The sequence below is a fragment of the Camelina sativa genome, chromosome 12 (assembly GCF_000633955.1).
Source record: "Camelina sativa cultivar DH55 chromosome 12, Cs, whole genome shotgun sequence".
Taxonomy (NCBI): Eukaryota; Viridiplantae; Streptophyta; class Magnoliopsida; order Brassicales; family Brassicaceae; genus Camelina; species Camelina sativa.
The window spans coordinates 17,932,490-17,945,129 of NC_025696.1; the positions used below are offsets into that span (position 1 = coordinate 17,932,490).

The window sequence follows — 12,640 nt, forward strand, 5'->3', positions numbered from 1 at the left end:
TCATGTGATACAATGTGTTGATACTTATACTACTGAGGAACATTCTAGATCCTTAATACAATGCAGGATCTTGTTACATCTGTCAATCATCTAGCCACTCTCTTCTGAATCAATAAGACTAAAACGGTTTGATAGTACAAGGTGCAGAGAGTCATCAGGTTTGGTCTGTTGTTCCTTTTGTGTAACCTGCATTTTTGTCTTCTTCGGTTGCAGGGATGGTTGCAGTGAAGGACTCTGCACATTTGACTTGTTGTGACCTTGATGGTGACTCGCATATGAGGCTTGGGCCTTACCATGTTGTTGGACTTGAGGCTTTACATTAACATTCCCCCGCAAACTGAGTGTGGGAGGAAGTTGCACATGCAGTTTGTGTCGCAGCTGCTGAAAGGATGGTCTTGGAAGAGACTTGGTGAATATATCAGCTAGCTGCAGTTCGGCCGGGATGTGTTGAACTTCAAGAAGACCGAGTGCCACTTGTTCACANTCTCTCTCTCTCTCTCTCTCTCTCTCTCTCTCTCTCTCTATCTATCTCTATGAGCAACAAATTGGAGCATCGAAATACGTACCTGTGAATAAACAGAGAAAAGAAGAATTTGAACTTAGTAAAAATATATTGATGTAACTAACTTGAAAACTCATGTGATACAATGTGTTGATACTTATACTACTGAGGAACATTCTAGATCCTTAATACAATGCAGGATCTTGTTACATCTGTCAATCATCTAGCCACTCTCTTCTGAATCAATAAGACTAAAACGGTTTGATAGTACAAGGTGCAGAGAGTCATCAGGTTTGGTCTGTTGTTCCTTTTGTGTAACCTGCATTTTTGTCTTCTTCGGTTGCAGGGATGGTTGCAGTGAAGGACTCTGCACATTTGACTTGTTGTGACCTTGATGGTGACTCGCATATGAGGCTTGGGCCTTACCATGTTGTTGGACTTGAGGCTTTACATTAACAGTCCCCCGCAAACTGAGTGTGGGAGGAAGTCGCACATGCAGTTTGTGTCGCAGCTGCTGAAAGGATGATCTTGGAAGAGACTTGGTGAATATATCAGCTAGCTGCAGTTCGGCCGGGATGTGTTGAACTTCAAGAAGACCGAGTGCCACTTGTTCACGGACATAGTGATAATCAACATCAAAGTGTTTGGACCGGTTATGAAGAACTGGATTGGCTGAAAGATGAACCGCAGAAAGATTGTCACAATGAAGGAGAGCGGCATTGTATTGAGATATACCTAAATCACGCAGAACAGAGGCAATCCAAGTAAGTTCAGAAGCAGTAGACGCAAGGGCACGATACTCAGCTTCCGTGGAGGACCTAGATACAGTAGGTTGCCGTTTGGCAGACCAAGATACAATGTTGGTACCCAACAGAACACAGAACCCAGAAGTAGAACGGCGAGTGTCCTTACACCCAGCATAATCACTGTCACTGTAGGAGACAAGGTGAAGAGGACTGTTCTTGTACAACTGCAAACCCATTCTCGAAGTTCCACGAAGATAACGAAGTATGCGTTTAAGAAGAGCAAAGTCAGACACAGTCGGAGAGTGCATACGTTGACATATGAAATTGACCGCAAATTGGATGTCAGGGCGAGTAATGGTCAAGTATTGAAGTTTCCCAGCAAGGCTCCGGAAGTACGACGGCTCAGAGAAGAGTCTCGTATCCTTGAAAACATGGTCAAGACGTAAAGGTAATGGTGTGTTGACAGAGTTGCAAGAAGCCATATTAGCATGATGAAGAATCTCTTCGGTGTATTTCTCTTGATGAAGGAATAGCCCTTGGGAATGAACTTGTGCTTGAATTCCCAAGAAGTAATGAATATTCCCTAAATCTTTCATGGCAAAACGAGAATTAAGCTCAGCAAGCAAAGATTTGAAGAGTATAGGATTAGAACCTGTCAAAAGAATGTCATCGACATATAACAGTAAGACCATTGTGTCCCCATTCCGGCGGTAAGTGAACAACGATGGATCAGCCTTGCTGCACACGAAGCCAAATTCAAGGAGATAGTTGCTAAATTTTTCAAACCATGCCCTCGGGGCCTGTTTTAAGCCATACAAAGCCTTGCGCAGCGAGCAAACATGGGTTGGTTTGTTAACATCTTCAAATCCCGGAGGTTGAATCATATAAACACTCTCTTGGAGATCCCCATGAAGGAAGGCATTCTTTACATCAAGTTGGGTGATATCCCAACCCTTGGCAGTGGCAACCGAGAGAACAATGCGAATGGTGGAAGTCCTCACAACAGGGCTGTAAGTTTCAGTGAAATCCACCCCAGCCTCTTGATTGAAGCCTTTTGCCACTAGTCGAGCTTTCAGCTTGTTAACAGTGCCATCAGCGTTAAGTTTGACTGTGAAAACCCAACGACACCCCAATATATTCATCTCAGAGGTTGGAGTTATCAATTCCCAAGTATGATTGGCATAGATGGAGTTAAGCTCATCTAACATTGCTTGCCTCCAACTAGGATGATTTAGTGCCTCGGCAACAGTTTTGGGAAGTGAAGGAATCGTTTTGCTTGCAACAAGAGCATACCGTGGGTTAGGTTTGTGAATACCAGCTCTGGATCGGGTTGTCATTGGATGAAGAGACTGCACTGAGGCATTAGGATCAGAAGTGGAGGCGTGATCAGGTGAAGCAGGGGCTTCATTAGTCACCGTAGAGTGATCTGTGGATGGTGAAGGAGAAGAACACGGCTCGACACTCGGAGGGGAATCAGCACAATGGGAATCATCCTGAGGATATTCCACAACATATTCAAGCCACTGGGAGTCTTGATGAGGATTGGTGATATAAGATGGCAGAGCAGGTAGAACACGAGTCGGAAGAGAGACATCCGCAGCCTGCCAAGCACCAAGAATTCCAGTTTTGTGCTGTGTCACCAAGTCCTTGTATCGGTCTGTGAATGGAAAACAGGATTCATCAAAGATCACATGGCAACTAATATACACGCGACCAGTAGGAGGGTAGAGACACCTATAGCCTTTGTATTGGGGATGATAACCAATAAAGACACACTGAAGAGATCTAGGTTCAAACTTATGGTGGGTAGAAGATCGCAAACAGGGATAACACGCAGAGCCAAAAACCCGAAGAAAAGAATAATCAGGTTTTTGCTTGAACAATAACTCATGCGGACTGTGCTGATTGAGTGATGTAGATGGTAGCAAATTACTTATGAAATTGGCAGAATAAAATGCTTCGACCCAAAACTTTAATGGAGTTTTACTTTGGAACAGCATAGACAGGCCAAGCTCGGTGATATGTCTATGTTTGCGTTCAGCCAACCCGTTTTGCTCTGGAGTTGAAGGACACGAGAGCAAGTGTTGAATCCCATGGTTTTGCAGATGAGTACGAAATCGAGTACTAGTAAACTCACCACCACCATCACTTTGAAAAACCTTGATCTTCTTTCCAAAACGATTCTCAATTTGTGTTTGAAAAACCATAAACACATCGCAAAAATCAGATTTAGACTTGAGAGGAAAGATCCAGGAATAGCGAGAGTATTCATCCAAAATAACTGTATAATATTTGAAACCTTGAACAGATACAACCGGTGATGGACCCCATAGATCACAGTGTAATCGATCAAGTGGTTCCTTAACAGAAGAACTAGAAGAATAAAAAGGAAGCTTAGTGCTCTTTCCCATTTGGCAAGGTTCACAAACAGGAGTAATGCTGCTCTTATTGACTAAAATTGCCTTGCTAGATTGTAAGAGTTGAAGAATCTGGAAGTTCGCATGTCCCAAACGCTGGTGCCACACCATATCACTAGCTGCAACCTGGCGGTTAGAATAGAAAGCTGCAAATTCCACATTCTTCAACACATAAAGTCCCTCACGTCGTGGTCCTTTGGTCACAACCCTCTGAGTCGGTAAATCAATAACATATACACAATTAGCATCAAAGAAGACTCCACATGGGAAGTCATCACACAACTTGGAGACCGATAAAAGTGATTTCTCCATAGTCGGACATACAAGAACATCATATAGAGGAAGACTACCTGTTGGAGTTGTGAGCGTAGTAGAACCAACATGAGTGATGGGTTGAAAGGTTCCATCGGCCACCATTACATTCTCGGAGCCATTGTATGGCGTTGCGGTCTGAAGAGACTCGGCAGTGGAAGTAATGTGAGCCGTGGCTCCAGAATCAGTAACCCACTCCTTACCACTAGAATCAGACAGGCGTAAAGCAGCAAGGGCTTGGGGAACATCATCACTTTGATAGGAATTATCAAACCGATTCCAACATTTGAGAGCAATATGACCAGTACGACCACAAATTTGACATACAGGACGGGCATAAGAGTTACCAGTTTGATTCCAGCCAGAGGAACTTACTTGTTGGGAAAAACCACGACCACGAGTAGAGTATCCACCTCGGCCTCGATTGTTACCACGACCCCGCTGTCCCGAGCCATTGTATCCCCCGCGGTGAGTATGAAAAGCAAGATGAGCGGAGACATCGGAGGGAGTCTCATACGACCGGAGCTTCGAATCGTAACCAGAAATCTCCAAAACGACATCGTTAAAAGTCGGGGCAGGAGTACGAGACATTGAGCTTTGAAGAACCGTCGTTATTGGGTCGTATTCACGGCCCAGCCCATTAAGAAATGTGAAAATCTTCATGTGTTCATCAACGGGCTTCCCAATCGAACTTAAGTTATCACATACGGCCCGGAACTCACGACAGTAGTCGGTAAAGGTTTTACCTTTAATGTTCAGAAGTTGAAGTCGACGGCGGAGATCGAATTCACGGGCAACCGAACTTTTGTTGAAGTTACCAGCAAGGGACATCCAAACATCTTGCGAGGTGGGTAAAGCGTGAACAAGACCGAGCACCTCTTCAGTAAGTGTACCAAAAATCCAAGACTTGATGAGCTCGTCCGTGCAGATCCAGTCTTCATACGCCGGATTTGGTGTTTCCACAGCATGATTGTTGGTGTTAGTGACTGTAACAGCTGAGGGTTTCGGGACTGACCCATTGACAAAACCAAGAAGCTTCTGACACCGAAGCAACGACTCAAACTGGGTTTTCCAGAGAAGATAGTTACTATCACTTAGTTTGATGGTAACGGAACTAGCAACATGAAGAGTGGATGGGAAAGGATAGGAACCAGAACCTTCTGCCATGATAGCACCTGTTAAGGTTTGAGAAGCTCTGATACCATGTGAATAAACAGAGAAAAGAAGAATTTGAACTTAGTAAAAATATATTGATGTAACTAACTTGAAAACTCATGTGATACAATGTGTTGATACTTATACTACTGAGGAACATTCTAGATCCTTAATACAATGCAGGATCTTGTTACATCTGTCAATCATCTAGCCACTCTCTTCTGAATCAATAAGACTAAAACGGTTTGATAGTACAAGGTGCAGAGAGTCATCAGGTTTGGTCTGTTGTTCCTTTTGTGTAACCTGCATTTTTGTCTTCTTCGGTTGCAGGGATGGTTGCAGTGAAGGACTCTGCACATTTGACTTGTTGTGACCTTGATGGTGACTCGCATATGAGGCTTGGGCCTTACCATGTTGTTGGACTTGAGGCTTTACATTAACAGTACCTCGCTCTCATGAAACTGTTTGAAAAAGAGCTGGCACTGTCTTCTACATTCCTGATCGTCGATTTCACCAACGCGGAGTAGTTTCCCGCCGTGGAAGAAGGAACCTGGAGGAATATCTTGCTCCGAAGTTGTCTCTATCTTCCGATCCTTTTGTGGTGGAGATTCACACTCCACTGAATCTCTCAACTGCAGCTTCGAATTGTCAACACCAGCCATTGTACAATGTCGAAACCGTAGCTACAATTCACCTTTTTTTTCTTCGTTGTTGTTGTTGTTGTAAATCAGAATATTAGGGGTGCTATTGGTTTGTGATTTAAATAGAGTTGTAATTATTTTAAATATTATTTCTAATCTGTTGTTATTCAATCAAGATTTTGTTAAACTCGTTTGTTATTAGTTTGTGATTTATAAAAAGTCATTTAAAATCTTAATAAATTTGGTGTTATTCAATTAAAACAAAAGAATCTAGGATATTTAATGAATTCAATTATTATGTTTTTAGTTTATGACTTTAGTTTATATATACTTTTTTTTCCAAAATAAAGCTTGGAGAGTATTATTAATATATAGCTTATTTGGGAGACTTTATTATTTCTCTCTCAGTCCTCAAATAACTTGGTGATTCCATAAAGTTTATGAGGACTAAGAAGCAACAAAAAAAAACAATTTGGATATATTCTCCATTTGTTATCCAAATTGTTTAGTTTACTCTAAAATAAACTAAAATTATATAGTTTATTCTAAAATTTAAGCAAACTCCTAAGTCATAAGCTGCATTTTTTGTAAAACTTTTAGGACACAGGATGCTGTCCATCACCATCCCAAGAAATAATGTAACTAAAACACTCATCAGTCACATTTCTAGATAGAATTACAATTTCCAAGCATCTAGATACGTTTAGTTTTAAAGACCAACTACAAAGTCAAGAAGATACGTTATTTAATTAGAACATAACATGAAATTAATTTGCTCACTGGAAAGCCCACATACTCTTGGAAGTGATCATCACCTGTATGGATCCGCTGACAACCCACAAGTCATGTAAACTTAATGAAACACTCAAAGCAAAGAAATATTATCTCAATAACAAGGTGGTGGGAGGATAGATGATAGATGCCACTGAAATTAGATTCCACTTCCGTCACCGTTAAAGCAAACAGCTGTGCCTAGATAGACTTGCAAAGGAAGCACTGAACAATGATACTAACGCTTTCATATGTCGAAACGTATACCTCTTTCTTAATTTCCCTTTGAATGCAAGATAATGTAAAACAGCTACTGATTATAATGCGATGACGTTAAAAAGAAAAAGAAAATGACGCCATTCGTGTTAAGGATATATAAGAAGTGTACCTCACCATTGATCAAATTATTGCGTTGGCCTCAGCCTGAATTCACGAACATCGACATCATCCATAAACCAGAGCACCTTTGCTTGGTAACATTGTGGCTCTGGATTTGGTGCGGACAGATCCTTTGCCCAAAATGTTATAAAAAACAGAAACCCTTTGGCGCCCACTACATTTGCAGTCACATACTTGACAAGCTTAAGTTTTGTTCCATTTTCTTCGTTAGCTTCGTCAATGGCTGTATTTATGAGCATTATCATTAACTCCTTATTGCTAAGTTGATCATCATAATCTCCTCTCGAATCGACTATGCTGCCCGGGAAGTTGTAGTCCATACTATCCCAATCAACATCGTAACCCTAAAAACAATCATAATAAAACAAGAACACATATAAACTATAGATAAGGCTGATGCACCACAAAACAAAAATTGAACATCTGGTTCTAATTAATAATTATAATAAACGATAATTAATTACCTCACTCTCTTTAAATTGCTTCTCAAAGATCATTCGCTGTTTTGCATATTCAGGATCGTCCCAGTTTCCTTTCCGGAGATTTCGCTTTGCGGGGATTTCGATCTCTTCTTCCTCCGCATCTGTCGGACAAACCAACTCCATCGAATAGGTGATATCGGAATCATCAGCTTCATCCGAAACCCTAGGCCTAGACATATCCTTTTTTTTTTTTTAATAATTTTCTTCCAGATGTATCAAGAGAAGATGAGAAGTTTTTTTTTTTTTTTTTCTGGACATATATATTATTAAATCGGGTAAAATATAATATTTTTTTATAATAAGTATATTTTTAAATTTCCGTTTATATTCAATATCTAGCATTCAACATATTTCTTTTATTTTATCAGCATTTACCTTCCTTCTTTTGTGCAGCTTTATTCGATACTATTAAATATGCTTTTTACCCGTCAACTGAATTAAAAAAAACCAAAGTTCCAATTCCAAACAAAGGAATAACACAAAGCTTAATGAGAAAAAATAAAAATGAGTAAAATAAAAATTTAACAAAACATTCAAGAGCGGTTGTCATCAGTGATGCGAGAATGAGTCCAAAGAAGGATCACCGATTGAAAGATAAGATCTGAAAGGCTCTATTATTGCATGTATGTCTGCGTAGAAATAAGCGACATCATAGATATCTTTTACTCGTGTCCCATCTAATTCGCATGTTATTATGTTTCCTCAGCAGATAATGGAGTTAACTATCGATGTACATCCCTATAACTATAAGCTTTCTTCATGTCTTTGATGAGATCAGATAATTTCTCCTGGACTGTCTTATAGGAGTGACAATCCAAATCTGACAGAGTTTATGTTAGTTCGTTCCGAGTGGGAACATTCACCTGACTTAGTAATTTAATAATTTCTGCGGAGTTTGCTGTTTGTAGTGTTATGTTTTCCTGTTTTTTTTTTTTTCTTTCTGTGTGACAATTTAGGATCATTCGCTGTTTTGCATATTCAGAATCGTCCCAGTTTCCTTTCCGGAAAATTCGCTTTGCGGAGATTTGTATCTCCTCTTCCTCTGGATCTGTCGGAGAAACCAACTCCATCGAATAGGTTATATCGGAACCATCAGCCTCCTTCGGAGAAACCAACTCCATCGAATAGGCCTTTTTTTTTTGTTTTCAATAATTTTCTTGCAGATGTATTGAGAGAAAATGAGAAGTTTTTTTTGTTCTTTTTCTTTTGTGGACAACTATATATTACTAAATCGGATCAAATATAATAATTAGATTATTAAATTTTATTTTATATTCAATATCTATCTCATTCAATCAGCTTGTTTAAACGAACAGCTTTAGTTTTTGTAAAACCTATATATCTTTTTTTACCTAACCGAAAAAGGTAAAAAAAATTACATGTCTTTTTTACTACTATATAACAAGATCAGTACATGTATTATAACACTGATTGAACATTATTTTATAAATAAATATAATATACTTTTTGTGTGTTAAAATATTTTTTATAAATTACTTTTAGTTTTTATACCATCTCATTATATAATCTTAATAATTTACATCATGTGACTTATAATATTTAACATGTCATCTACTTTAAATTTTCTAAAAAAATATTGAGTATTTTTCTAATTATTGTTTTTTGATATGTAAATATTTATCATATTATTTAAAAATATCAAATTAAACTATTTAAACTAAAATACACTATGAAATATTAGTGTATCTTATTAGTTAAAATTATGTATTTTAACAAAATAAATGTATGAAACTGAACATAAATATTCAAAAACTGGCCCGCTACCTAGTAAAATTTGTTGTTGAATGTATAAATTACTTAGTCGGATTTTTTTTGACTCATTACAATTTTTCCATAAATTGAACAATTTTTATTTATTTTTTAAAATTCAAATCATAGCACATGCAAAAAAAAAAATACTTTTTATTATTACATGGATGATTTGATGATTTATTTGTTTCACAAAAATAAATTACTAAGCAATAAATGTTGTACTCTATCATAGTAACAAAATAAATCCGTAATCATTTACAAGCTGATGTATTTTTCGACTACGCACTACAAAACGAACAACACATGTTGAACGGAAAAACTGTTTTCTGATTTTTTTTCTTTCCACCGAGAGTACAGTCATAGGAGGGGAGCGATGATCCGTATCTCTAATCTCACGTGACAACAAACACAGCCAAAGAGAGAAAAATGCTAACGTGAAGTAAAAAAACATGCATACTGAAGCATCAACACAAAATTAGTAAACCATGCAGCGCATAATTAGGATAATTATTATTTATTTAAATTTAATTATTATTATTTATTGTAATATATATATATATATTTTAGAGTTTTAAAATTATTTGAAAGATTTTTTATAGTTTTTATCTTTTATTATACGACTCTTACCATTTCGAGTGGACCAACCATTATGAAGGCGTAATACAGGTAGTAATACCATTTTTAAAATATTAAATATATATATTATAGAACTTCATTTTATGGTTGAAGATTAGGAATGTTATTTAATCCAGATTTTGGTTAGGTTGAGACTAAAAATTAATCAAACATAATTTTCAAAAAAAACTGAAAATTAATTTTATCTCATATTTTAAAAAGTAAGATTATCTTAAATATATTTGTTTGATATTTTGTAATCTCATAAGTAATAGTTTTACTACTTGTCCAACATTATCATAAATTAATCAAAAATTCAAAGATGTTATTATGAGAAAATTATTTTTTATGTAAAGGTGAGTATCTACAATCCTTTTTCTTTTAGAATTAATAATTGACAGTATAATTTATTTAACTATAGTATTATAGTAAGTAATTATATAATTTTCTTAATTCTTTTTCTTAAAGAATTAGTAATTTAAAATTAGAATTAATATTATTTTTATATACATATATGAACTATCTTTTCATATTTATTAAATTGTTTAAATTTTAATTTCTTATAATTTACAAATATGTTAAAACAAAGTTTTGTATAACACATGAAAAAATATTTAATTGTTAAATTGTCATGTGCCGCAATCACATGAGTTACTAACTTGAAAACCAATGTTTATATAATAACATAATATTGAATACGCTGTCAAATCATTCGCCGATTGAAAAAATTAAAAAAATTACATTAATTTCTTATCTTGATTATCTTATTTTTCTTACATTATGTTAATCATTAATTTTAACACATTAATCTTTATGTTAATCACTGTTATGTTAATCACTTATGTTAATTACTTTTATGTATAAATTTCTTTTTAATATATGATTACAATAAATAATAATTGCAATTAAATTGCAAATATTTTCCTTATTAATTGCACATATTTTCCTATTGAAATTAGTAATTTAATAGATAACTTTCCTATTAGAATTAGTGATATATTAGATTATTTTTGGTTTTATATACTTTCAAAAAAATTAATTGTAATCCTTTTATTTTTAAATTTTTTAATTTTCCTATAATTATTAAATAAATTTTCTTTTCACACATGTCAAAATATTATCGATATACTTGACACATGTCGCGATTATATGAATTACAAACTTTGAAAACTAATGTTTATATAATAAGATAAGCTGTTTAGACCTTCTTTTGTATTCAGTTGATTTAATTTATAAAATAAAAAAAATTTGTGCTTTTGAGAGAAGTTTTCGGTAGATCTAGACAGATCTGAATGAATCTAAGAAGGCATTGATCTTAGATATTCTCAGACAAAATAAAATTTGCATTATCTTTTAATCTTTGCTATGTTAGTAAACAACATTCAAATTTGGAATTAATGTGGTATTAGTTAGAGCGTATATTTTTCAAAGTTTTTTCAATAAGTCATCTGAATCTGAATGTGATTTTTTTAGAAGGAGATTTGATCGCATGCATTCACTGCAAATCTAGAGGAAGACGTTCACTCCATAATTGACTTGAACAAAAAGTGAACGTCTCCCTAGATTCTCGGTGAATGCGACCAAATCCTCTTTCACCCCAACTGTTTTGGACTATCCAATAAAATCCATGCTCATCCACTCCAAAACCCAAGATGAGAACGGCATGGAATTCGAGTACATTAAAGTTTAATGACTTGGGATGATAGATTCCCTGGTTGTCAAACAATCATATGTTGTTAATATTATATCATCATTATATATATATATATTTCTTTAACACATTGATAGTCAACTATATTTACGTAACTATGTCAACGACTGGATGTCTCATCACTTATCTCACAAGATCCACATTATCAACATGGTCGATAACGACGAAACGGTTAATCATCTCAGTCGTGTGCTAGGAGACAAAAAAAAAGAAACAAAAGGACAATAGTTTGTATTATTATATAACTATGTACTTCCTTTGTATTAGATAATATGATGTTTTAGAATTTTCAACAAAAATTAAGAAAATAATATATCTATTATTATTAATTACTTTTGTTTTTCTACTCCTTTTGGTAATTATTTAGTTATGTTTTTTTAATATTTGTCATTCAATTGCATGCATACATTTAATTATATATTGTATAAGTAAAAATATTAATTAGTTATTTGATTTTGAGAATAAAAATGCATTAAATATACTAAAGAAAATAATCTATTGTGATACAAAAATATTCTAAAACTTCATCTTTTTATGATATAAAGGGAGTATTTTCTAATAATATCTGCAAGACACTCATCATAAAAAATAAATGAAACCCATAAACAGAGAAGAAGAGGAAGCTTATATTATATATGTAACAATAATAATATTGTCCTTAATTTTGGTTCATACGATAATGCGATTCATAAGGTAAACTTATATTGACATGAGTGTACTCTTGTTTTGAACGTTTGTAAGAACATTCACCTCCCTCAAGGATGCCATGTTTTGAGCTGTCACTTTTTGTCTAAGTCTACTATGGAGAAAAGAATGGATATCCACAAAACAAAAAGGAGGAAAAGGAGACTGAATTATTATTTTTTACTACGAATCAGACCCTCGCGATATCGCGGACAAAGTATTTCAAAAGAAAAAATTAAATTAAATTAAATTTAAAATTATTTATAAGAAGTAATAGAATAGTTTAAGAGTATGTGATTATAGAAAATAAAAATTATTAAAAAAGAGAAAATAATAAATAGTACTAAAACTACACAAATATTAATCATAAAATGTTTGTAAAAACACAACCATCAAAATGAAAACCAAATATATTATTTATGATATAAAATA

At 35.0% G+C, this 12,640-nt stretch overlaps 1 protein-coding gene across 1 annotated transcript; it reads right to left on the minus strand.

The window, feature by feature from the left end:
- Window positions 6,943-7,568, minus strand: LOC104732076. The gene is made up of 2 exons (XM_019233889.1): window positions 7,408-7,568; window positions 6,943-7,287 (listed from the first exon to the last, which is right to left on the minus strand). Exons 1-2 carry the CDS (start codon window positions 7,546-7,548, stop codon window positions 6,949-6,951), a joined length of 480 nt encoding a protein of 159 aa, XP_019089434.1. The 5' UTR covers window positions 7,549-7,568; the 3' UTR covers window positions 6,943-6,948.